A 27,138-nucleotide genomic window follows, 5' to 3' on the forward strand; every position below is an offset into this window, starting at 1 on the left:
AAAAAGGCCACTGTGTTGTCAAAGTAAGCCAAGCCCATTTTCAATGCACCCAAATTGCCAGAAAATGTTCTCAATCAGAAAACAACCAACGAGCCGTCATACGTCGGGGGGAAACGGCGGCCTTATTTGGCAACCCTGGCCAGGTGGCGGGAAAGGGCACGAAGCCTGGCTTCTGATCATCGCCGCATGCGCGGCTCGAGTCTGCGCGCTTTCTTAGCTTTGCGTTGTGAGGCAAAACGTGACTTCCGGTGAGCTGGTCAAACAAAAAACGTCAGCATAGGCACTGGAATGCCCAGCTCGGGTTTGATCGAAGGCAAAAAAAAAACGGTCCAAAAAACACGTACGAAATGTGACGTCACCACTCGCAATTGAGGAGCTGCTGGAAGCCGCAACTCACACCCTGATGCTTCTCACCAAGTTCCTGACGTCGCTCGCTAGACCACGCCTCTTATAGGTACACATCCTTACGCCACTACGAGAGTGCCTGTGGCCTTGGGCTTCATCACTGTGCGAGCCAGTGCTTTAAAGTAGTGTATTTTTAATGTATTTGTATTCCAAGAATGTACAGAGATGAATGGTTCTTGGCTGATGAACGGTTCTTTTTAATGAACCGATTCTGATGATTCGGTTCACTGAAAAGAACTGTCATTTCTGAGTCTGCGTCAAGCGTACGGAGAGTCTGTAAAACGCAACTTCCGGTATGGCCATTTCAAAAATAAAGGCATCGTATTTCAAAATAAAGATGGCAGCCATCAACACTTAGTTTAAGGACGTGTGATCCCAGTAAGAGCACTTGGCTAGCTAGCACTTAGCTCGAGCTGTAGCAGCAGCTTGACCGACAAGGTTAAATCAAGGTAAGGCCATAAAGGATGTTACTGTCACGTCAAGGGTGTATTTCAAGTTTGTCGGTGCTGCTCGTTTGTGAAAAGGGGCCGAGAAAGCGTTGCGGCGGTCTTGTGGTCTTAGCCCGAGTTTACCGACCGCTAGCCCAGAGTCGCCATCAAATAAAAGTGTCCTTGCTTGTAAGCACATTAAACATCGACGTGCCTACTTTGCAATAGTCACTCGGTTAAAACGAGAGTGTCGCGCCTTTGCGGCTCCCGTGTTAGTTTTCGAAGGTGTTTAGAACTTTGGAAGCTTTGGATTCATTGCGCTTGCTCGCATGAAGACGTCGCTTGACATCCACGACAAATGGACATACTGTGCTGTATTCCATCAACGTTTTCAACGTCTTCTTGGTTCAAACATTCCGGCGACTCCTCAAAATTTGGAAAGGATCATGTGTTTGCATTTGTTTGTGAACTGCATGATATTTGGACATCGTTTCAGCTTTATTTATTCTATATGATTTATTATGGTTCTGCATATTCCTAGATCCCAAAAGGTGACTCGTCTCTTAATTTTTCTTGGAACGTTTTCTGTAAATTAGTTGGTATTATTCAGTCAAACTTTTCAAAGTGCTTTACCAACAAATCTAAATGAGTGGCTTCGGAACGTGTTTGAAATTGCACCTGAACCTGCTTAAAGCGTAGTGGCGTGACGTGTGTTACAGCAACACGCCAACGAAATGCACAAAATAAGCCCAATGGAATGGTTGCACCTGCTCTATGGACGATGAATGCGTTCGCCAGTCGCTGCCGCCCTACATGTCTTTTGGGGAAAAAATGGTTTTATCATATATCAAACCTGACACGGGTAAATCGTGGCAATACTTTGACGATGCCACACGGCATTTTTAGAGCAAAATAGACCAGGAAACAAGTCGAAAATGAACAGTAGCCTGTTGACAGCGCACACGACGATTACGTCATTTGCTCAAAAAGGGCCAAGATGGCGCCGTTGGCGAGAGCAACATTTTGACTTTGATACTATACCTGCATAAATTCCCTCCATACCGCTACCGAAACGTTACCTCGACCAAAAAATCTAAAAGCAGCAAAATTAAAACTGACAAAAGAACTTCACATTTTACCAAATGTGTTCAAAATAGTAGGATGTTATTGATCCGAAAAAAACATTTGAAACAGTCCTAAACACTGGGCGGAGTGAGATAAATATATTACACTGTTTCATTCTACACTTGATTATTTCTATTCTATAGACTACATATTGTAAATTCAACTCCAAGAAAAGTAGTTCTCATCATTTTTTTCAAAAACGTCACGAGTCGAAAATGTGCGCAGAGGTTGATAGAGCCATGAGTGTGACATCTCCCGTAATGCAGCATTGAGCAGGTTGTGATCATTTTCACGGCCAGTCGTGCAGTTGTGTAGCCTCTGTGCTTTGTGGACACAGAATTAGCCAATTCTGACATTTTTTTGGTTTAATTATCAGATCGATGCCTGCATGAATATGTTTACAGAAGCATAATGCATACATGTCAACGTATGTACATATACTGTATTAATTAACTCGAAGCTTGTCCACGACATGCCATCTTCTTGACCTATTTGTGACTGCATTTCATGTCACCCGTTGTTGGTATTGACAAGGCATTTGCACCGTTATGGTCAAGCAAATACGTGTGTGCGTTTCATTGGTCGTGACTCAACGTAATGTTGCTTTCAAGGCTTCTTTCTAGTCCCGCGGGCGACGTCCCCGAGATTTGAGATCTTAGATTTGCGTCTTTTTTTTTTTTTTTTTTTTTCTCCAGGAAATCGATGCTGTTCATATTTGCACTGTCGGGACGATGAATGTTCAGTGGCGTTGCTTTAAGTGCGTTCAAATGTCGTCGCAACAGAGCTGAGGAGGCGCCATGCTGACCGATAGCGACGAGGGCGCGGGGTCACGTGATCAACCGGCGAGCGCGGCCGCTGCTCCAGGAGGTGCGACGGGGCTCACGCGGTGGCTCTTGTTGCCTTTCATGACGTCATTGTGTGCGTGTGTGTCGTCAGGTGGACTTTGTCCTCCTGAGCAGCAGGAGGCAGCGCAGCGTCACGACGCCAGCAAAACTTCCCAGGTGATTCAGAGGTCCTCGCGCCGCTGACGAGGTTCCTGCGCGGGTGAAACTTTGACGTGTGCGCGCGTGCGTCCAGAGCGCGTGTTCTTTGAAGGTGACCATCCAGCAGCGCGGCGACAGTCGCGAGTTCAAGATGGCCGGCGAGAAGCAGGCGGCGCCAGGGACGGGTCTTCATTGTCACATGTGCGGGGTGACGTGTCAGTCCATGCAGGTGAGGACACGCCCCCTCCTCGCCACGGCGTCACAAACGAGCCCTTTGGGAAGGATCCCCGACACGGCGACTGCGTCCCAACGACCGAGGCCAAAGCCCTTTTTGCCACGCTGGTCCTGGAACCTCGCCCCTCGTGCAAACCGACATCATCATTCTGTGCGTGGGCGGGTCCACTTTGTGTGTGCTTGCACACGTCTGTGTATTTTTGCACTCCTGTGTGTTTAGATGTTTGCGGGGCACATGAGCGGCTCGGATCACGTGGCCAAATGGAAGGAGATCACACACTCCATCGGCGTCATCACGCACACACTCGCCAACAGGTAGGAGCGCACGCACGCGCGCGCGCGCATGCGCGCTCCGCGGTCACATAGTGTGCGTGTTTGTCCGGCAGAAGGCGCCGCTGGTGTGACACGTGTCAGAGTCACTTTGGCGATGACGTCATCAGCCATCGACGCACCAAACAACACAAAGTGAGTTCATCACCGCTCACGGAATCGCTGTGTTTGTGCGCGCGCGCGCTGTGTGTCAGCTTTGTGTCAGTGCCTTGTTTTATTTCATTTGTGTCTCTAAACACGTGTGTGCGCAGGCGTGTAAGCGTGCGTCGCGGCCGTTCTGTGCGGCGTGCCGGCGTCACTTGAAGACGCCGCGGAAGTTTGTGGAGCACATGAAGTCTGACAAGCACAAGCGACAGGTCGGAGGTCGTCCAGCCGCCCGTCCGCCGGCGTGAAGCTCGCGCGACCGACGAGCGTGCGCGTGTCTCGGCAGGTGCGTGTGAAGAAGGCTCAGGAGGAGGAGCTCATCACCGTAGACGCCGTCGGCTGCTTTGAGGAGGAGGAGGAGCCAATGCAGGAAGTGCAATTAGGACCGCAGGAAGAGGATGCGGCCGCTTGACAGGTGGCTTCTTTTAAAGCTGGCCTCGGCGCCAAATTGCTCCTTTTGTCCGGCTTGCGGCCGAGCATTTTGTCCGGTCGCCTGCCCCGAAACGACTTTGATTCCACGCGCAAGACTTCTTTCCTACATTTGAGTTGCGTCGCTGCCAAGGGACATCGTTGGGAGCCATTTCATGTCTTGGAGGCCCTAACTAAGCCTGTCGAAAAAGAAGAGAACAATTAAGAGAGAATGCTTTTTCAAAAATGGCATTCATCAATTAGTTGACCTATGGATCAAATGTGAAGACCGTCGTTAGTGAACGAACGCGTGTCAGAGAAGAGAAAACGGAGGCACTCGCGCATGCGGTGGGAACGGGTCCCGCGGGGCCCATCCGGCCGCCGGATGGAAAGGTGTGACGGCGAGGCCCCTCCTCCAAGACGTCGCGAAGCAACGCTGCAAAAGTCTTGCCAAATGAAAAGGCTTGAGCAGGTTTGTGCTGCCGCCACCGATGTCAGGGCGTTCCTGCGACCGGAGGCCGAGTGACACTTTTAAGGCCTGCGTTGAGCAATCCCGCGTCGGCCAACCGCGACCGACGCTCGGAGCCGTATTTCGCATGGCAAAACCCTCGCTGGGCTCGCCGCCCAGCAAATTGATTGATTGATTGATTGATTGATTGATTAAAAAGTGGCTACGCGGGCTTGATGCACCTCCTACCGTCATCTACACCACATTGCTTTGCTTGGTCTACTTAATAAAAGTAATGACACGTAATCATCTATTTTTGGGACATTGGAAAATGTCCCGCCCGCCAGATGAGCCGGTTGAGCTTCCCGTGAGCCGACGTCACTTCCTGTCGTCTGCGCGGACTGACGGCGTCCAGCGGGGGTCGCTGTCCCGCCAGCAAACCGGCTTCTTCCGGCTTCTTCCGGCTTCTTCCGGCTTCTCCTCACACAAATTGGCTTTTGCGTCCAGCCTGCTTGGTGACATTCATTTGACCGAATCGAGTCGTGCGAAATTGAAAGCATCGCCATCCTCAAAGTACAAAGGAATGCAGACACGTACTCATGACAACAATGGCGTTAGTTCCAACCTTTACGCTCTAGATTAGAAGCACAGACACGGAAACGCTGGGGGGCGATTTTAATATGGCCAAGACGAGCGGAAGGTGGACTAAAATGAAACAATGGCAGACGAAAACTTTATTTTTCTAAAAAGAAAAACATGGCATTCGCCATTCATATAGCAAAACATGCAACTTTGTTTTCTCTGAAAGAAAATGTAGTTTTTCCCCTCGGACAAAAATGGCAAATAGGTTCATTTCAAACTCAAAAGTTGGTCTTTTTTCAAAGGGGCGGGGGGGGGGGGCCTCGAGCACATCGGCTTTGCATAAGAACGTATAGTAACATGTCATCTCCTATTTTGGAATGGAGGGTGGAGTTGAGCATCAAGTGCAATTTGTTTACTGATACGTCAACGCAATAAATGACAAGGCATGCTCCAATCGGTATTGCGCAAGAGGTCCACAAAGTAAAAATTAGCGGGGGCGGGGGGTAGAATCAAAAGCTGCTATTTGCGCTCTAATAAAAAAATCCAGGCGTTTTTTAAATTGGTGTCAAGAACACACATAGCCATCTCGCATTGTGTCAGTTTCACACCAAGTGAGACATTAGTAAGCAATGCACACAATGAGGAGAGAAGACACCCGACACAATATTGTCTTTTTTTTTTTTTTTTTGCAAGGAGAGCGCAGGGAAGTGTACGATCACAGTTCCTAAAACCTGCCCGGCTCCTGCGCCTCCTCTCTTTTTATTTTCTGATTCAGTCCCCGATTACAATGGTGTTCCAGCTTTAAGGGAAAGGGGAGCGAAAGCAGCTGGAACACTCTGAACTTGTTTTGTGTGTGTGCGCGCGCGCGCGCGCGTGTGTGTGTGTGAGAGCCATTAACATATGTGGAAGCAAAGCAAGTTGGGCCTAGATATGGAAAAAGCTAAAGCTTAACCCACAAGCTAACAAGCCTAATAATAAAAATCTGACACTCGAATAATAATAGACGTTATTATTCTTACATTCCCCCCTGTTTTGATATGATATAAAGCTAATAAAGCTATCAAGCCTGATTCATCCGGCTCGAAGGACCAATTTAATGTCAGCTTCACACCAAGTGAGACATTAGTAAACAACGCACACAATCTACTAATCAAGCTAGCAAGTCTAACCACCTGAATCATTATATACAACATTATTATTACATATTGTAATTTGCTGTTGAAGCAAGTATTCGGAAGAAAAATGGTCGTTTTGTCCCTTTTCATTGAGAATTGTTCGTTGTTTTCGGAGAAAAATAAAAGCTCTCGCTCCACTTGCTTGGTTTCCAAACGAACAGTTGATCATTCTAAAAACATGAAGAATTAGTCTCCAATCAAATCTTGCTCGTAGAGGAGACCTTTTCAAATGTGTGCGCAAAAAGGTCCAACGCGCGCGCGCGTCTTTTTGCCATGCCAGCAAACGCGTCAGGGCAAGATGCAGGGAAGCGCTCTCGCACGCGCACGCGCACGCGCATCCTCATGGTTGTGTGACGTTTCGCCAAATGGACACGCCAAGGACAAACCCAACAAAAACACACTGGAGCGTCATGATGACTTATTGATCGCCCCCCCCCCCCCCCCCCCCCCAAAAAAAAAAGCGTGCGCCAGTGTAACCTTGGCCAGGTGGACACTTAGTTGTCTTCATTGTGCAACTATTTGGCAACCCTCCCCATCGCGTTGACTTGTCCCTCGCACGTGCACGCGCGCAGCCAAAAAGGGAAAAGGAAATTGGTCGGATGCATGCGGTGAAATAGTTTTTTTCTGATGTTTTTCAAATGTTGCCGTACCCCCCCCCACCACAACCACACCCCCTATAAAAGCTCAGCTGCCAAAGTGCCTCAAATGAGCTCCCGACGAGCTTTGTCATTCTCTTGAGCTCCGATTGAATGGGCGCGTGCACGCGTGCGCGTCTTTTGTCGTTGACGAGCCATTAAGTCCAAGGACGCGCGCCCTCGTCGTGCTTCTTTCCTCCTCGGCGACCACGTACGCACGTGACTTGTGATGCTGTCATTGCGCTACTTGACTTTTGCCTCGGGCTCCTCCCCGTACAAAGTGTGTGTGTGCGTGTAGGGGTGTGCGTGGGCGTGGGTGCGCGCGTGCGTGGGGGTGTGTGTGTGTCTTTACGTTTCTGTCAGCTTGTGTTCATCAAGGTGTGTGTGAGTGAAGTTTTTTGGCAAAGTGTGTGCGCGCGTGTACAAGTGTGTCGCTCGCTGTGTTTATCATGGCGTGTGTGTATTTGTCAAAGTGTGTGTGTGTGTGAGATGTCTTGGTTTGTGTGTGTATTTGTCAAAATGAGCATGTTTGTGTGTGTGTCTATTTCAAATTGTCAAATTGTGTGCGTGTGTGTATTTGTCAAGGTGTGCGTGCGTGTGCGCTGCTGGCAAAAGACGTCCCCGTTTCGTGCGTGCATTATGCGTGCGCACAAGTGACGTGTGAGTGACGGGCGGACCCCGCCCGACCCGGACGCCCCGCGCGGCCGATCAAGCGCCCCTTCCTTGGCTAACCCGCAATTAGCCGCAATTAGCGCCCCCATGACGACAATTAGCAGGTGGAAGAGGAAGACCTCCCGTTTGTCGTCCTCACTTCCGGACTTAAGTCCCTTTTGGTGTGGCGGCCCGCCGCCCCAAAGCATAGCCCGTCACGTATGTCGGTGTCCGGGGACCAAATGTGATTTTGCCCATTGCCGACGGGGGGGGGGGGGGTGGTGGCAGCTAATGGAGCAAGTGGGGCGCGCGCGCGCGTGTCAATCGCGCTGAGGGGGTGGAGCCCCTCACGGCGAGCTCAATTGCAGCTCAGCCGCCCGCCTGTCCGTCAACGTTTCTCGTTTGTATTTTTAGGAAGCAGACGTGAGCTTGGCGTGCTCGTGAAGCGCGCGCAGCAGACGCATGTGGCCATGTTTGCATCTGGTCAACTCTCGAGAGTAAGATGGCTGTCCAAAAGGCATATGCGCGATTCACGCATATTCGTATCCGTAACGGCAACAATTTGCGAGTACCAATCCAAATTGCAAGGGTTTGACTTTTTTTCTCGTCAGTACGAATAACGACTGCCAGTGCCATTGTTTTGCCAATACAACTCTCGCTTCTCCGACTCTTCTCGAATCTTCACGACGCACGAATTGCCAGCTGAGGATACGAATCGCAAATATATATATATATATTTAGATATACTCACAAATGATTACTATTATGGATACGAATATGCGTTAATCACGCCTATGCCTTTTTGACAGCCATCTTACTCCACAGTCGACCTGCAAGTGTGTTTTTATAGCACAGCTGCCGGCGTACGGATTGTTGCTATTTTGTTTGGGAAATCACCGAATGCTAACTCGCGAGGCCCGTAATGGTGATTGTTGCGGATATTTCCACCAAGGAAGGGTCACATCGAGTAATTGCCCCAAATGCTCGAAAACCGGCGCGGGTCGTTTCTGTCGGGCGAAGAGCCAAGTGTACCGCGGGCGTATTCATACGTTTCGGTATGGCACGCTCGTTCGGTTCGGTCTCCTTATATGCGCGCGAGCTTAGGCGCGGACGCTATTGGCTGTTGCGTGCGGGAGAGGGTTAGAGTGGCGGCACAACAGCGAGAGCCGGAAAAGAGCCGGAGCTCCAAGGCCGCCCCGTACACTGCGGCTGTCCTGTTAAAATGGCCGATGGGGAAAGGTACGTGGATAAGTCCCAAAGTTGTGTGCCGACATCGCTACGTGAGGAGATGGGCGGCAGGTCGCGCGTCTAACATGCGCGGCATCGTCCGACCGGGAAGGTTTCTTAGACGAGGGAGCAAAAACCTCAAGCTTAAATAGCGAGATTTCTCGTATTGTAGCGTCTTCCGGGAACACGCCGCCAGACGTAGTTTAATGACCGCGTTTTATTCATCCAAGTGCACCTGCTCGCGCTCTTCTTTCTCCGCCGCTCCGCTCGCTTGCCGCACGATGCATTCGTGAACCTCGGAAACATCGCAACTCGGCAATCCGCAAATCCGACCTCAACACGGATCACCCAATTCGTTACAATATGCTGTTGAAAGTCTATACAATTTCATAAACTCTTTTTTAAAGTTACTGTATTTTTTTCATTGGAAAAACAGTTTGAATAGAGTTAGCAATCATTCTAACTTATTGTAGGTATTTTTTTCATCACAAAAAGTGTAAGTATGTACTGTAATGAATACTTAGATCGGTTAAATCGGCTGTTGCTGCCGAGTGTTTCAAGATTTCAGTGTCTCAATAATCTACGAAATTAAGAGATCTTTCTTGTTGGTGTATTTTGGATTCTGGTGTAATTCAAAACTGGGCACTCGGCCCTTTTTTGCCGGTCCGGCCGCGACCCCCCGGCCTTATTCGTAAACATAAGGCAAATATATATATCTATATATATATATAGATATATATATAGATATATATATATAGATATATATATATATATATAGTTCGTCATCAGTTTGAAGTCATTAAAAAATGCATTCACATGAAATGTTTTGACTGCAGGCACCAATTATCATGCATTGATAGACTTGATTTCTTTGTTTTTGATTTCTTTGGCCGGCCGTGAGGAACTTTTTCAATCCAAGTCTGCAAATTGACTTCATTTAACGCGTGCGCGCACACACGCAGAGTGCTAATGAATTGCCGCAGTCGTAATGGACATGAGCACAATAAACACTCATTAGTCAAGCATGCCCCGATTCCCCCCCCCCCACCGCCGAGGACACAGCTGCTTACAAACAGATGGACACTTTGAATGCGTGTCACCCTACGCGCACGCACGCACGCACACACAAAGAGCAGCTGGTGGTGGTTGCTACCTGACACAAACACACTTTCTCACACGCGCACACATGCTGATACTGGTGTGTGTGCGTGTGTGTGTACAAGTCTATTGACAGTCACTCAGTTCAAGAAATATTGGATCAACCTTCGTGACTAAGTGCACACACACACACACACACACACACACAATCTGCATGTCTATCGACAGTTCCGCAATTCAAGAAACGTTTGCTAAAGATGCAAAAATACTTTGGCTGCAACGAAGCATATTTTTTTTTCTTTTTCACAATCCGTCCATCGGTCTCTTTTTCTTTGTTTCAACGAGCCATCAATTGGGTTTCCCCAAATTGCCAATTGACATGTAGCAGCAGCAGCAGCAGCAGCAGCAATTGGCTGGGAGGCCTTCCTTGCCGCAAAATCCGCCCGATACCGCCGATTGTCAGATGCATGTCTCGCCTTCCTCAAATGGCCCGGGGGGGGGGGGGGGCGCTGGGCAAGGGGCTGCTGGGGGGGGCTCTTTTTTGCGCGTCATTTCATTCCCTGCGAGAGCCGCACTGAGCCAATGTGCGCGTGCATGTGGCGGGCGAGAGGTCAAGTGTTTCAAGTTCTCATGAGACAACGTAAAGGTCAAATAGTTTAATGGGGGGGGGGGGGGCGTCATTTCCCTATGACACAATCAGTGGCGCCAGCGAGTGAGCGTCGATGGGCCCGCTTCCCTTTCAGCGCCACCAGCCGAGCAAGGTTACACGCGCCGCTTCTCGGCGGGAAACGACAACATCAAACAAAAGGACAAGAAGCGGCAACAGGCCTGTGGCAACACTTTGGCGCACGCGGGGGGGGGGGGGGGGGTTGCGTGTGCCATCGGCTGCTTGTTTTGATGCACGTGGACGTGCGCATGCCTGTGCGAAGGGGACCGCAAGACTGTCTGTCGGGTTTGCTTTTCTCATCTAATCTAATCTTGGAATTAATGTGGGGAAAAATGAAAATCAGATTTTGATTCAAAGATTGTTTTAATAACTTTCTTTGATCCTTGAATACGATTCTTTTCCAGCTTTTGAGCTGTGGTGAGACTGACGGTTTTCTGCTATTTTCCGGTGGCTATTGTATTTTGTGTTTTAAATGATTGCGTTCACTTGGTATATTATTGCTGTTTTGTTGCTGAATGTAAAGTGCTTTGTTCCAGCTGTAGCTCTTCTGAAATGCGCTATAAAAACAGTTGTTGGCCTGGCATGGGCTCTCCATCGCAATGTTCTCATACACGGCAAGTCTCTAACGCTCTCATGCGCACACACGTCAATGGCTCTTCTACAGGTCATTATATTGTCACTTTTCAGTTGGACATGTGAACTGATTCCAGTTGTGTGTGTCAAAAAGGGGCTCTTTGATGAGTGGGGGGGGCGGGGGGGGGCGTCACAGCGAGCGTTAAATGATCCATAAAGTGGAAGATCTGTCTACCTTGGGTGTGCGCGTGGGCTGGGGCTAATGATGAGGATCATTTCCTTCCTTCTTCAACCGGGGGTGTGTGTGTGTGTGGGGGGGGGGGCGTTGGGGGTTCTCTGGGGGTTCTCTGGAGGTTGGCAACCGTCCAGTGACGTTTGTGCCATCGGTTACCGTCAAATGTTTGCCAACATCGCTGACTTGATTTACGCCTTCCTGATTTGAATACTTTTTAAAAAGTCATTGCAATTAAATGAATTGGAAATGTTTTTCTAATGGAACGAACTATTGCTGCGTCCTTAACATAAGGACCCTTTGAACATTCATTGGACGAAATAATTATGCCATAGAATATAATGACATGTACGGTAGATGTTTGCAGTTAACATTTTATTTTTTGGAGTGGATAATTAACTCACCTGATAGTTGTTTTTTGTCGAAATAAAATGTACAAAGTCGAGTGAATTACTATTTTATTACTCAAATAAACAACTTGAAATGAATGTATTATTTTATTCAGTCCTTATTGAATGAATCATGAAAAACTCACGCGCATATTCAACACGTATACTTTTAACTCAACTATTTTTGAATTCCGAGTGCATTTCTTGAAAGGAAAAAAACCAAGTTGAACATGATTGAGTTATTCCAAGAGAAGCAAACGTACGCGTGCGCGTCGGCTTCAAGCGTCGTCTGCTGCGGCATCTGTTTCTCGTCACAATTAATCACTCGATTCCTTGTCATCACATTTGCTGGAAATCATGTCAACAACCAAGGTGAAAAAAGTCAACAAAGGTTCAAACTCGTCTTGGAAATGGAGAAATTCTCCCCAATCGTTCTTGGATTCTGTCGCTGGACGTTTCTTGTCAAAAGCGTCGTCGTCGAAATCAACCCTGCGTGGAGACAGGCGCTGCGCAACTCGCGCGGGGCCGCAGTCAAGGTCAGCCAAGGAGCTGCCGCGCAACTCGTCTTCTTTCTGTCTCAGTCAGGGTGGCTGCGTGCGTGCGGGCGTGCCTGCCTGCCTGCCTGCCTGCCTGCCTGCCTGCCTGCCTCCCTGCCTGCCTGCCTGCCTGCCTGCCTGCCTGCCTGCCTGCCTGCCTGACTGCCTGCCTGCCTGCCTGACTGCCTGACTGCCTGCCTGACTGCCTGACCGCCTGCCTGCCTGACCGCCTGACCGCCTGACTGCCTGACTGCCTGACCGCCTGCCTGCCTGCCTGCCTGCCTCCCTGCCTGCCTGACTGCCTGCGTGCATGCGTGCATGCCTGCCTGCCTGCCCGCCCGCCCGCCTGCCTGCGCCAGACGATGGACGTGAAGAGCTTGTTGGATGTCAACAGGAAACACTTAAGTGGCTTTAAGTGTGTGGGTGTGTGTGCGCGTACGTATAAATTATGCAGATTGCATCATAAGTGAAAAGCAGATCTCCAAAAAAGGACACACACAAATTAAGAGGAAAAATCTTTCACTATATATATATATAGTAAGTATTCTCTAGAAAGGAATCATATTTGCGTTGTCCAATCTTTCCTTATCACGGAATTGCCTTATGTACAGGTATATGAACAAAATACAGCGCAGTATAACAAACATGGTCCAAATCCTGTTGAAAAAAATACCGTAACGCCAAAGCAGTACAGTAGTGTACTGAACTCGAGTAAACTGTACTGTATTTTAATGTTGACTTTTCTCAGACTTCGGAACACATTTGGAGCGGTTGCGTCGGCTTCAGTCTTTGCTGTATGAAAATGTTTGTCTGCGTATCACACAGTTTTGTTGCTAATTGCAAGTAACCGTCCCGTCGATCGTCGCTGATGTCTCACGATTCCCGTGCGTACAAAAGGACGCGTACATTTAGGCCACTGTACTTTGTCCGTCGAGCCGCAAGCAATTTAACTTTGAGCGGGCAAACCGCCGGAATCGGACTGAGCCAGAATGCATTCCTTGTTTTTCAAAGTCTCGGCGATTTTTTTCGCCCATCGACTCCCGGCGTCTCCCGGATGTTTTTTACTTTGTGTCCAGCTCGGCTTAATCGGATGCATCCCACTCGCTCTTCCTCGCTCATTACCGTTCTTCTTCGTTCGGACGCGTAAACGAATACGTTTGAAATCTTTTGCAATTTCAGAAAAACGCATGTCAAAGTAGCTTACATGTTGCCGTTTTTTTTTTTATCCCACAACGGCGGCGCGGTCAAAGTTTTTCCGTAGTATCGAGCGGCCGGCAACTGCTCGAGTTTGCGCTGCTGCGGGCTTCGCTATCGGTCCCGGCTTCCGGATAGCGGAACTTCCGTTGTCAGCAATCGATCGTGAATGGAATATAGGAGCGGAAAATTGAATGCGCACGTTGTTTTTCCGGGTGAGGGAATTTCCGTTTGACAGAGGTCCGTAGGTGGGAATACTTACCGTATATGGATCACCCTCGGAGCGGGCGCGTCGGCCGTCTCGCTGACTTGCGGCACGGCGATTGGCCGAGTAAACCGTCGCCGCCCGTGCGCCTGACCCGGAACTGAGTCAGCCGGGCTACTCGGCAGGCCGCGCGCAACTCGTCGCCTTGAACGAGGCGGGCGGAGGGCTGCGGACGCGTAGGCGGACGGACGTACGGGACCCAAGAGGACAACTCCAAAACGTCTTTTCACTGACCCAGACTTTTGCTTGCCTTTGGCAAAAGCCAAGAGGAAAGCATCGCAGAAGACACCGGAAGCAGTCGACTTCCGACATTTTTTTTCAAGATGTTCTATGCAGGCTCACTAGTTGAAAGGCAGCGTTCTGATGAATATTGCCTTTGCGGAAGAAGCCTTCATGCGACCGTTTTGAGCCATCTCGGGGGGGCGGCGGCGGCGGCGGCCGCCCTTTTGTCACTTCTATTGACTGAAAATGTCATCAAGGTCGCTCGGGGCTCAGATCACGACCAATCGCGGCTCAGCTTGAGCAAACAGGTGAGCTGTGATTGGTCCTTACCTGAGCCCTGAGCAACAGCGATGTCATTTTTAGTCCACGGAAGTGACACAACGGCCGCCCCCTCAGATGGACAAAAACGGGTGCATTTTGCTGCTTAACTCATATTTCATATTCATCTGATTGACTTGTTTCAACTAGTGGTCCCGTATAGAAAATACTCTTGAAAAAGAAATCATGTTTGGGTTGACTCCCCCTTTATTGGGTTGACTCCCCCTTTAGGTCAGCTGCTTTATCGCGCACTTTCCCAGGCCTGTCCAGTCTTCGGACACACCCGCCGCGCCGCGCCTAACCTGGACGCGCAACCACCCAAGAGGCGTGATTGGCTCAAGTCCGAGGGGGGGATCGTGGCGTGCGAATTCCATTGAGATCCCTTGCGAACATACAACCGGCGTTGGTTGTGAAATGAACTCGCGTCGTGGATCCGGAAGGCGGTGACGTGCGCGCGGCTCGTCTCCTAGGCTACTCTGAATCAGCGTCCAACCCTTGGGAAGACGTCCAAAACGAGCGATGACTCAGGATACCGTGCTCGGAATGGCACCTCAAATACAAGAAGAAATCGAGAACTCATGGCCCATTCTTACGACGACTGCGAGTCAGGTTACACCCCCCCCGCCCCCAAAAAATAGAACTAAAGAACTAAATGTCCGGGTCACGTCCATCGAAGCGGCCGGCTGGATCCCGGGACATCTCGCTGTCGGATGAGCAAGGACATTTACCGATGTGACCCCCAGAGAAAATTGGATACATGTCAAAATGACCACAATTGTCCGGAGCACAGGAAAGAAAAAAATAGAGAGAAGGGAAGAAATAAAAGAGTGAAAATGGGAAAGAGAGGTCAAGTTGTTACTCCTCTTGGTTTGTCGCAACCAAGTCACACGCATGGATGTTGGACAGTCATGAAAGGAAGAAAATGTACCCTATTATATTTTAAATTGGAATATGTTATTAATGAAATGTTTAAAACGATTGACCGCTTTAATAAGCCTATGTAAATTGACCATGGAGGGGAGTGGGGGCGGGGGGGGGCTATAAAATGTCGCCGTTGGGACATACAGTACGGGTACCCATGTGCACGCGCGTGCGCTCGCTCATGTGTCAAGTCCCATCAAATGAAAATGTTTGGAACGAGGCGTGTTGGAGTCAAGCTTTGAAAGTGTTTGCGCGTGTTGGTGAAAACTTGTTGTCATTTCGGAACTTGTTTTGGGAACTTTTGCCTGTCACCTGTGGCGCCAGTGGGACCACGTGACCCGACGCGGAAGCGGAAGCGACAGCCAGCTGGAGCCGCGGCACAGATCGTCTACTCGGCGCGACGGCACCCACTCGACCAGTTTCAACGTGCGCGACGCCTCGGCAAAAGCCTCCGACGACCACCTTCGAAGTCCATCCTCGCCGAATGGGCGCAAATGGCGCCGCCTCGCCACCTCCGCTCCCACTGGCGTCTCGTCCTTGCGGTCTGAGACGGGCCCGGACGCCCAAGCCGAGTGAGCCCTCCGCGCACTCGGAGAGCATCTGCGCCTCGCCAAGAGCTGAGCTAGCGGCTCGGAGGCTAGCGGCTAGCAGGCTAACGGCTAGCGGCTAGCGAGCTAGTGGCGCTGTAATGGCGGAGCTGGTGCAGGCAGGAGGACAGGCCTCGATCGGCCAGCCGGGGCTCAAGTCGGACGGCCTGGCCGACGCGCTGCAGCGGGCCCGCCAGGTAACCTGTGCCGAGGGGGCGCCGGACAGCGAGTCCCGCGGACCTCCAAGCCCCAACGCGTCTCCTCGGTCGAGTCCCCACACTTTTTTTCTGGCTGCTTTCGGACCGCGGACCGCTCGCGACTTCGACTACACGCGCGCGCGACCGCGCACGCACGCCAACTAGCAGGCTAAGCTATTTGGGCCACTTTGTGCGACTTTTGCGCTGACTGACACGAGCCCCCCCCAAAGCTGGGAGAGACTTTATTTGGGGGGGGGGGGGGGAACTTTGTCGAGCTGTCACGCCAAAGTTAGGGGCGGGGGGGGGTCAACCACGGCGACGAGCTGGGGGGGGGGTTGTTGTCCACACGTGTCACTCGGCCTGACAACTTGTTGAACTCAACAACAAACTAACTTAACAAACAACGACGCCTTTAGTACACTAAGTAACATACGCTTTTTGGTGTAGAGTAACGCAGTAAACTAGGGGGGGGGGCGCGATTCAAGTGTAACCCCCCACGCACGCACGCACGCACGCACTGACTGACTGTGGGCGCGCGCGCGCGCGCTTCTTTAGTGGTTGTTGCGTGGACCCCAATTGATGAGATCTGCCTGAGTGACACGCCAACTTCCAGTGTTGAACTTCCACTCAACAAAACAGTAAGACACAGTTGGTCACCTTTTGCCACACTGACTCAGCGGAACCCCACGTAAACATTTCTAATGATCTGTTTACTTGCTCTGGCATGCTAACTTCCTGTTAGCCAAATAGGCTAACTTGTTGCGTTGAGCTAACAAACAGCACATTTCATACATGAACACGGGGATCCACAAGCACGTACTGGTGTGTGGGGCACTTGGTCCCAGTCCCCCCCGCCCTCAGTCAATGAACGTGTGCTGCCGCTGCCGCCGCCGCCGCCCACATTGGAGCACAGCAGATATGTCTGCTTTTAGCGTTGTGTGAGCAAAGATCTGTCACACCCCCGACTTATGTACATTAAGAGTGCGTTTGGGAAAACACTCGGAACACACACGCACTCTGACCGTTGGGAAACTCAGAGCTTTGTTGAAATGTGCTGTTGGGTTATTCAGAGTACACCAGAACGTGCGTGTGAGTGCCGGTGCGCGCTCCAACTGGGGACACTGCGATAGGCAGAACAGATGGAAACAGTTCAAGCACGAGTTGCTGATTACGGAAGCGAGGAACTGCCAATGTGGAGAGAACGTTTTTGACTGGGCTATGTCGTTTCGACAAAGTCGTTCGAACGTATTGCTACAGTCGTTGGGACGAATTGGTAAAACATAGGCTAAATGCGTAAAACATCCTATTTTGCGACGTAATGCAACCAGGGTATTAACAATTGCGCGAGTGGCATGATGGAATTACAACAACGACGACAAAAAAGGTTTGAATTGTTAGCCTTTAACCTATGTTTAGCAACATGTTTGAACAACTTTCAAACCACTTCATCAATTTTCAGTACATTGGAAGAACATAGCCCAGTCCAAAACGTTGACGCCACATTGGCAGTTCGGTGCTTCCTTCCGTCTCCGTGGTTTATAACAACGGCGCGTTCGAAAATGAACGGGAGCGGACACTCTCAAAGTAGTGAACGGGCACCAGAGGGAATTTCCAAACGCGCCCTAACTCGGTGAACTGGGGTGGACCCCCACTTACATGGCTATGAACTCCCAATACCGGCTAACTAGCTAACTTCCTGTCTTGAACTCATCCAAAGTTTAGTACACTAACTAACACACGTTTGCGGTCGTCAATTCGCGTTCTGCGACACGCTAACATCCTGTTAGCCGAGTAAGGTGACGGGTCCTGTGTTGCGTTAGCACGCTAACTCGGAGGCAAGTGGACTTTTTTTGTTGTTGCTAATTTCCTGTGAGCCAAGTAAGCTAACTTGATGTACTCGCCAGATGGTGGGAAAGATAGGCGGGGGCGGCGAGGCCATGGCGCACATCAACAGCTCGCCGGCAAGCGCGGAGCCGTCGCTCTACTACAAGCGAGCCCCCGACGACGCAGGTGAGCGCGAGCGCCGCACCGTTGGCGTCATGGACGCCGGCTGAATGAGGGAGTCGCTTAATCGCCCATCGGTCTGCATCTCATCTTTTGCTTCTTTCAATCGGGTGCAATTCCGCTGGTTCATTGGTATGCAGCGTGCTCACGGGACCATCTTGACCACATCTTTGTTTTGGCCTCGAACCCCCTTTATGAACACACATATATCCTAGACCAGGGGTCGGCAACCTTTCACACTCAAAGAGCCACCTCCACCCGGTTTCCACGGAAAAATAAAAGACTGAGAACCACAAACTCTTTTTGACGTCTGAAATGAAGATATGAGCATATTCATCGCTAACCGCGTCTATAAAGTCCAGAGTAAAATGAAACGGACTCGCGTCACGACACACAATCGACGAGGGTCTTTTTGCAACGAGGCGTCTCATCAATCCATGCGGTATCAAACAAGCCGACGTAATGCAGCCAACCTTCTGAATTCCACCCGTTGTTGTCCCCAAAACACAAAAGGGGAAACAAAACACCGTTAGGCGGTAGCGGGGCGGCCATGATGCCGCACGGCTTCCGCACCCCGCATTGTGCCGCGCGCACCTCCGGCCGGGAAATTGCGCTTTATTGGAATATTTGCTCTTTTCACCACTTTTAAATTGGCTGCAATTGCATAAAAATGACAGACCGAGTGGGGCCGGACGATTAGAGTCCATTTGTGGAGGGAAAAATGAATTTGACCATATTTGGACTTCCAAGGTTTTCGGGCCGTAAGCGACGATATACAATTTTGTTTGAGTATTTGGAGGTACGATACAATGCAATTTTAGTGATGTAGTGCGTTTCACAACACGATAATTGTCCAATTTCCAACTACAATTCAACAAATGGACAAAGACAAATCCAATCTTTTGCTGAGATATGGTGCAGTTTTGATGTTGCCGGCACGCAGCAGGCGTGTCAGGAGGCGGCCGGCGCGCACGCCTGACAACCGCTGTCAAACGTCTCCGGAGAAGGCGCATGCTAATCGGCGAAGTTGCACAAGCTCTGGAGAGAGAAGTTCAAACCTTTGACTTTATAAGAAGACACGATAGATCCACCTTTTTGAGACAAATCGCGTTATTTTCCCAAGCCACGCCGAGCCACAACATACGGACGAAAGAGCCGCGGGTTGCCGACCCTTGCCCTAGACTATTGTCATATGGTTGTCACGCTCTTATGTTTGTATTCGTTCTTGTGTTATTATTGTTGTCAATCGGTCGGCCCATATTAGCCCTCTTGGAATGGGCTACAAAGATAAGACAAGGATTATGACATTGAAACAAATATCAAAAGGAAACCAAACTTTTCTCTCTGTTGTAAAGCTAAAGCGAAACTGAGAGAAAAAGTCGTTTTTTTGATAAGGCGGTTTATTTTTCCGATGACATTTTTTTGGATTCGTGTCATAGTTTAGAGATGAATGGGTTGTCCGAACCTTTGTCTGGCAAGTGTCAGAATGGGCATCAGACCCCCAAAACAGCCCATCCCCAAACCGGATCCATATTACTTATATTAGTTAGCAATATGTTGTCCCCTTTTTAGCTAGCTGACATATCATCTGCCTTTGTGTGCGCACGTGCTGCTAAATGTGTGCGTCTCTATACCGTGTTTAGGAAGTCAACTGTCAGCGGTGAGCCACCAAAGGTACGACTCGCGCACATTGAATGAAAGTGTCGAGCGCCCGCCCGCCCGCCCGCCCGCCTTGTATCTCACATGCGTGTGCGTGTTTCAGGGTGTTGACGGAGGACTACAAGGTTCCCGACAGGATGGTGGGCTTCAGTAAGTGGACGTCCTACTCGCACTTCCTGTTTGCCCGTCGCGGCCCGTGCGCGTCGCCATGTTTTTTTACGCCGCGCTGGCGTGTGTGCGCGGCAGTCATCGGCCGAGGCGGCGAGCAGATCACCAGGATCCAGTTGGAGTCGGGATGCAAGATCCAGATCGCCGCCGGTGAGTCCCGCCGCCTTTGCTGGCTTGTGTCACGTCACCGCTGATTGTGTGCGTGTGCGTGTGCGTGTGTGCGCGCGTAGACAGCGGCGGTCTGCTGGAGCGTCCGTGTTCGCTGACCGGAACGCCCGAGTGCATCGAGTGAGTCCGAAACGCGCTCCGCTTCCTGCTATGACCTCAGCGTCACATGCTCGCCTCCGTGTGTGTGCGCGCGCGCGCGCGTAGGCAGGCAAAGCGTCTTCTGGTCCAGATCGTGGACCGCTGCAGGAACGGTCCCGGTTTCCACGGCGACGGGGAGGGCGGGGCCCTGGTGCAGGAAATGCTGATCCCGGCCAGCAAGGTGGGCCTGGTGATTGGCCGAGGAGGCGAAACCATCAAACAGCTGCAGGTGTGAGCCCCTGACGGGCCGGGATTCTTCCACTTCTTCTTCTTCTTCTTCCTCTTCCACTTCCTCTTCCTCTTCCACTTCCACTTCCTCTTCCACTTCCTCTTCCACTTCTTCTTCTTCTTCAGGGCAGTGTTGACCTTTGGTTTGCTTGTGCGTCAGGAGCGCGCGGGCGTGAAGATGATGATGATCCAAGACGGTCCCATGCCAACGGGAGCAGATAAACCTCTCCGCATCTCCGGAGACCCGTACAAAGTTCAGGTGCAACAACCAGACTAAACATATGCGTGCATGATTTTCTTGAATTGAAATAGCCTTAACATGAATCGTAGGATGGGTTTTCTAATTCAAATACTTTTATACAAATATGAAATATTTATATCAAATACATAGAAATCCAAATATTTTTCAAGAATACGCTCTATGCAAGCCCACTCGTTGAAACAAGGCAGACTGATCAATATTGCGTTTGTGGAAGAAGAGTTATTAATCCAGCGGTTTTTAGCCATCACCGGGGGCGGCCGTTTTGACTGAAAATGGCGTCACAGTTGCTCAGGGCTCAGGGAACGCCCGATCGTGGCTCAGCTGTTTTCTGAAACTGAGCTATGATATAATACAGTATACATACACCCGCCCCCCCCCCCCCCCCACTCTGGCCTTGTTTGCTTGCTGCTTCCAGGCGGCGAAGGAGCTGGTGCTCGAGGTCATCCGGGAGAAGGACGGCGACTTTCGGGCGGGACGCGGCGACTTCTGCGCGCGGCCGGGAGGAGCCAGCCTGGACGTACGCTCGGCCGAAACAAACGCGGCGCCGGGCTTTCTTTGCGCCCGGCGGGTGGCCCCCCCTGACGGCGGCGCCGCCTCTTTCCTCCCTGGCAGGTTCCCGTTCCGCGCTTCGCGGTGGGCATCGTCATCGGCCGCAACGGCGAAATGATCAAGAAGATCCAGAATGACGCCGGGGTGCGCGTCCAGTTCAAAACGGGTACGCGGCGCCGGGCCGTCCGAGCCCTGCCGGAGGCGTCGGGCGGAGAACTCAAGTGTGGCCGTCGTCCTCCCCCCGCAGATGACGGTATCAGTCCGGAGCGAGTCGCCATGGTGATGGGCCAGCCGGAACGCTGTCAGCACGCGCTGCACCTCATCAACGAGCTCATCCAGACCGCGCAGGTAACCGTCGCGGACTTTTCGGCGCACCCGATTTGAAAGAAATTGCTCGAGCGAAGGCCGCGCGGGACCGCCCCGGGACCGCCCCGGGACCGCCCCGGGACCGCCCCGATACCGCCCCGGGACCGCCCCGGTACCTCCCCGGTACCAAGAAAGATTTTGCTCAACTTTGAATGAGCGTCTCGGGCGGGCTTTTTTGTCAAGCGCGGCGCCGGCAGCGGGCTCATCGTCTCCTCGGCCGCGTTTCGGCAAACCTTTTTCCCTGGGATCCCTTTGTGCTTCTTTCTGAAATGCTTGGCTTTTCCATCGCTTGGCCTCCTTTTGTCCAGCAAGTGAGCTTCCTTCTTCTCGCGCAGCAAATGGCAAATCCCAAATCCAATCGCGCCCGAGAGCTGGTCACGTCTGAGAGGAAGTGAGCAAAATGAAAAGGGACGCTTTGGCGCGATTGGCCAGATTTCTTTGCGTCAGCCTTCCTCTCCAGTGCGCCGCGGCAAATGGATTCTTTGAGTTCAATGAAATCCCCAACATTGGAGAGAGAAAAAGCACGCGTGTTAGCAAACGGACCTTCTCTGTATGTAAAGTAGCGAAAAGTCCGTCTTCCGTTTTACCAAAGGAATTGAAAGGAACTCCAAAAGGAGCCGCTTTTGGATCTCCAGTATTTTGGCCTCCGTTTGCTCCGTCCTCGGCTGCAGAAGGAGGAAGCGTCTTCGCTTGCGGGACAACTTTGTCGCACGACTCCCTTTTTTTGCGCTCGACGTTCGGGGGCGGTCAAAAGTTTGGGAAAGACGGCGAGAGATGCCGCCGGCAAACGTTTGAGTGGCGGCGCGTTTGGGGGGGGGGGGGAAGTGACAAAAGGAATGAGCAAGCGGGCTGACCGCGCGGGCGCCGCCGTTCAGGAGCGCGACGGCTTCGGCTCGGCGCTGAGGGGCGGCCGGGCGAGAGGCCGCGCCGACTGGACCGTGGGCTCCCCGGGACCCCTGCAGGAGGTCACCTACACCATCCCCGCCGACAAGTGCGGCCTGGTCATCGGCAAAGGTGAGCCCGTCGCGCGCGTCTTTGCTGCCGGGCGGGAGGGCAGCCGGCCTCACGCCCGTGCGTGCGCGCACGTGTGGCATGCAGGCGGCGAAACCATCAAGAGCATCAACCAGCAGTCGGGCGCCCACGTGGAGCTCCAGAGGAACCCGCCGCCCCCCACCGACCCCAACGCCCGCGTCTTCACCATCCGGGGCTCGGCGCAGCAGATGGAGCACGCGCGCCAGCTCATCGACGACAAGATCGGGGTAAGGCCAACGCGGCGACGCTTCTATTCGCCCCGACCCCCGCACAACGCGTGTGTCTTTTCCTTCTTTTACTTCAGCACAGCTACGATACCGATTATTAGCGGCTGTTGGACTCGATGTCGCCGCGTGTCGTCAAGCTTTTCAGCGGTGCCCGCACAAAGGCGAAATGTCTTTGAGCCTCAGATGGGCAACGCGATAACATCATTCTTCTTCTTTGCCATCTTGGACTCCTCGGGGAGAAAAACAAAAAACAAGTCATCATAATAATGTCGGAAACGATTGGATTCATTGATCGACGATTTTGATCCTCAAATGACATTTCTACGATGCCCGCACCCGTAACGGTCTTTGTGGCGAGTTCAAACAAAAGCTGATCTCTTCTCAGCCAAAATGCCGATTTTGGGCTCGGCCGATAATCGGACATGTTTGCGTTCTGCCAAACCGAACCCGTTGGCCGCTTTTGTGCAATTTCTCCGACTCGAATCTATCCGACCATCGGCAAGTGGGACACGTGCGACGATGAAGACGACTGCGATGGTGATGATGTTTTTGGTCTTCAGGGTTCTGGCATCATGAGTAACGGAGGATTCGGTTTCAGCCCCTTCACTCAAGGCCCCGCCCACCAGAAGTAGGTCACCATGGCAAAGCGAGTGTGTGTGTGCGCGAGGAAGTCATGTGACCTGTGTGCGCGTCTTTTGCAGCTGTGGCGGTGCGCAGACCTTCTTGACGGGCGTGTGGGGGAACACCTACCAGACCGGCTGGCAGAATGCCGCCCAGCAGGACCCTGGTAACGCACGCGCACACATTACACCGGGCGCGCGCGCGCACGCACGCACGCACGCACGCACGCACATACCCTCAATCACACGTGCAGGACGCGCGCGTTACAACTGAGACACAATACAAGCACACCTAGCGTGCATTAGAAGCGCGCCACAGACGCACAAGCAGGCACGTTGTGGCGCACACTAACTCACATGCACTCACTTTCTCTCACTCACACAAGACGCACGCTGTCCACCCAGCGCTGTATCCGTAGCAACGTCATTTGGACCCGCCTTCAAATCAGGTGATTGACAGCCTTCACAGTGTTCCTCATGTCTCTGAACGTGCGTGCAGGTCAGCAGAGTCAGCCCGCGAGCGTGATGAGCGACTACAGCAAAGCGTGGGAGGACTACTACAAGAAACAAAGTAATACTTGCGCTTCTTCTTTAGCTTCATTTCCGACATCTACAATTTATTTATTTTTGCGATTTTCGCCAATTGGAAAAAAAAGCTTCTTTGAATGTCATTATCTTTGGCTTATATTGTGTTAATGTGAAAAAATGTTGCCCCAAAAAAATGTCAAAAGTCATTTTTCCCCAAAAAAGCAGGTTCATTTCTTTGTTTGCATCTTTGGTGGGCGGCGGTACTTGATGGCGGCGTTTATTTGTGTGCGTTTGCTCAGGTCAGTCGTCCCAGCAGAGTTCGCTGCCCGACTACACGGCGGCGCTGGCCGAGTATTACCGCCAGCAACCCTACTTGTGGAACCCCGCCCAGATCCAGGTAGCGCACCGCAAGTGATGTCATCGCATTGAGCCCGCCTTCAGACCCACGCCCAAAACTCACTTGACTCAATTAGCCGTTACTCGATCAATCGTTTCAGCCCAGCGTGGAGAAGTCTGCAGCAACGGAGCTAACGCAGACCGTTGTTTTAGTTGGACTCGAGTACTTTACGTGTCCAGCGTGTAAAACCCGCTGTCGAAATGAGTTTGTGATTTTCAAGTCCCAACAAAGGCAGTCAGTTGGACTACATTAATCGATGAATCGTTTCAGCCCTGGCGTCATTGATCTGGCAGTTGATGCTTGTTTTTGGGACACAGCCAACACGTGACGATGATGATGATGATGATGATGATGATGATGTTATTTCTTGTCCCTTTAGGATCACTAAGAGGCCACACCCTCCATCTCTCGGACGCCACGCCTCCTTCCTTTTTCTAGAGCAGATTAACGGAAACAGGAAGTGCTCTTCTGGATTTAACCTCCAAAGTGTCGGATTTCCTGTTTGGCAATTTTTTTTTTTTTTTTTTTTAATCCAACCCCAGCATGGACGACACGTTTGAACAAAGTTCATTTCACCTCCTTTTGTCTTTTTTTTGTTTTGTTTGTTTGTTTGTTTTGTTTTGTTTTTTCACCACGTAATGCCTAGCAGTCTTGAGGAAGATGATGATGATGATATTGTTTTAAAGCATGCTGCAGATTGTTATGCTCTTTTTTTTCGTCCTTGTTATTTCGGTGTGGATGATTTCATGGCGTCGGGACGGAAACGTGACGTTTGACCTTGACGGTCGTCTTTTTGTACGAAACTGTCAATCGTTTTATTTCTTCGGTCGCCAATTTGGGCATGCTAGCGATTGCGACAAAGCGCTAATTTGTCGTTTTTCTTTCAGTTCTTGAATTTTCAATTCTGTGTGGTCAGACGCGGCGGACGGCAAACTAGCGCGTTAACTCTCTGAGCTTTTGGTTAGCGCCCGTGTGTGCGCGTGCGCGCGTGCGTATCTGTTGGTGGCTGAAGTGCTGGTAGCAGTCTGTCACGTTGATGTGAGGACGAGTTTGCGTCCCGATGAGCACTCCCGTCGGTACTTTGGCGCTGTCATGTCTGTTCATTGTGTGTCACCTAGCCTTAAAGAATGGAAGGCACTAGCGTGCTGCTAATGTAGATTTACGCTTGGTCAGACCACAGAGACGTTTGACCTCGACCCATGTCTTTTTTTGTTTTTCTTGAATGGAACTGTCGATCATTTGATTCCTTTGGTGGCCATTTTGAACGTGCTAATGTTTTTGTCTTTTTGGTTTGATGTTAGTTTTTAATCATGTTTTCCGAGTTTTGACCACATAAGATGATCCTCCATTGGTCTTCTCTGTGGTCAGCGTCGTCGTGCTGGTGGTCGGCACCAAAGTAGCACTCAAACTTCCTCTTAGTGGCAAAAGTGCTGGCGGTCGCTCAAGTTTGCAACAAGTCACAAGTGTTGATCAAATTCATTCACTTTCACACTGTTCATCGTTGAGCTTTATTCACCGCCGTCTTTCAGTCTTCTCACGTAGCCTTAGCAGAAGGAGGGTGCTAGCATAGCATCGTGCGCGCGTCGGACCACCGATGTTATGTTGAGTGTGTGTGCGTGTGTGTGTGTGCGCGCGCGTGTGACCATGATGATGACGTTGGGTTCAGGGGTCTATTTAAATGCATTTATGATTTGGTTTGGTAATGAGTTCATATGCTAATGCTACACATTCATGCTGTCACGTCAAATTTTATTTTGTTTTGTTCGTTTGGTTTATAATGATTTGGAGCTATTCGATTCATGGTTTCAGCCCTACAGTCAATGATATGGTCTGCTGTATAAAAATCCCGCGGTAGTGATTCCGCGATGCGTTCGGAATTCTCTCATTCCAAATCTCCGGAATTGCTACAATTTTTAAAGAATATTCACTTTGATAATGAGCTCATATGTTGATGTATATTATATTATATACGTGCCATCGCTTCCAATTGTTTTGTTGTTTTTCGGGGGGGGGGGGGGGGTGAGCCGCCAGCTAGGAGAAGCTCTTCTCAAGACTGCTATGCTAAAGCTAACATCACTTGGCCTGGCGAGCTAGAGAGCAGCTCGTTAGCACATTAGCTCGTTAGCCTGTGCGGCGACTCCGAGGCCGGGAGACGATGGATGGGGAAGCGCCCGCGCCCGCGCCCTCGACCGCCCCCGCGCCCGCGCCCTCGACCGCCCCCGCGCCCGCCCCCGTTTCACTTCTTCTGCCAGACTTTTGGTTTTGGTTTTGTCTCTTTTGTTTTTCTGTGGTTTTTCTAATGGACGTTTGTCCAAATGTAACCTTTGGACTTTTCTAGTAGATTCTATGGACTGACGGGTGAGGAAGACGAAGGTGAACATGATGATGATGATGATGATGATGATGATGACGGCGATGTAACCATGAGGGCTAATAAACAGGCTCCTTCTTTCTGACTTGCTGTGTCTTTTTGATCCCTTCTTGCGGCCGCCATCAATAATGGATCCCTTATTTAGTTATTCATTCATCTTCCAGATGGGCCGATCGATGATGTCATCCCTCGTTAATCTTGTGTGTACGTGGTTCTAACGTGTGTGTGTTGTCTTGAGTGGTTGGAACGTGTTTGTGCGATTGTGCACGTGTTGTGGTTTGAGCGTGCGCGGAAGTGCGTTTGTGCATGCGCGTGAACGCGCGCGCGCGCGCGCACGTTGATGATTCCTGATTTGAATTTTTGCGCGTGCGCGGCGTTGCCGTACGTGGCGATGAAGTCAGCCTCCGCGGTTGAATCTCGTGGGCGGCTTTTAATGGTGAGTGCACG

At 51.0% G+C, this 27,138-nt stretch overlaps 2 protein-coding genes across 3 annotated transcripts; both read left to right on the plus strand.

The window, feature by feature from the left end:
• Positions 1-710: 710 nt before the first annotated feature.
• On the plus strand, positions 711-4,811 carry ciz1b (cdkn1a interacting zinc finger protein 1b). 2 transcript variants are annotated; one of them, XM_086031278.1, is made up of 8 exons: positions 711-854; positions 2,741-2,825; positions 2,895-2,959; positions 3,036-3,170; positions 3,396-3,490; positions 3,562-3,640; positions 3,757-3,861; positions 3,936-4,811. In XM_086031278.1, exons 2-8 carry the CDS (start codon positions 2,756-2,758, stop codon positions 4,059-4,061), a joined length of 675 nt encoding a protein of 224 aa, XP_085887404.1. In that variant the 5' UTR covers positions 711-854; positions 2,741-2,755; the 3' UTR covers positions 4,062-4,811. The 2 variants fall into 2 exon arrangements, with proteins under 2 accessions (XP_085887404.1, XP_085887406.1); XM_086031280.1 differs by having other exon boundaries at positions 724-854; positions 2,654-2,825.
• Positions 4,812-15,426: 10,615 nt separating this feature from the next.
• On the plus strand, positions 15,427-26,776 carry LOC147146727 (far upstream element-binding protein 3-like). The gene is made up of 18 exons (XM_086030550.1): positions 15,427-15,974; positions 17,879-17,984; positions 19,622-19,652; positions 19,741-19,787; positions 19,884-19,955; positions 20,036-20,093; positions 20,178-20,340; positions 20,500-20,598; positions 21,017-21,118; positions 21,214-21,316; positions 21,398-21,498; positions 22,392-22,530; positions 22,615-22,775; positions 23,336-23,403; positions 23,477-23,562; positions 23,895-23,966; positions 24,223-24,320; positions 24,700-26,776. Exons 1-18 carry the CDS (start codon positions 15,879-15,881, stop codon positions 24,706-24,708), a joined length of 1,611 nt encoding a protein of 536 aa, XP_085886676.1. The 5' UTR covers positions 15,427-15,878; the 3' UTR covers positions 24,709-26,776.
• The last annotated feature ends 362 nt before the right edge of the window (positions 26,777-27,138 follow it).

Source organism: Filicampus tigris, chromosome 5 (assembly GCF_054856515.1).
Source record: "Filicampus tigris isolate MCC_2025a chromosome 5, RoL_Ftig_1.0, whole genome shotgun sequence".
In the NCBI taxonomy this organism is placed as follows: domain Eukaryota; kingdom Metazoa; phylum Chordata; class Actinopteri; order Syngnathiformes; family Syngnathidae; genus Filicampus; species Filicampus tigris.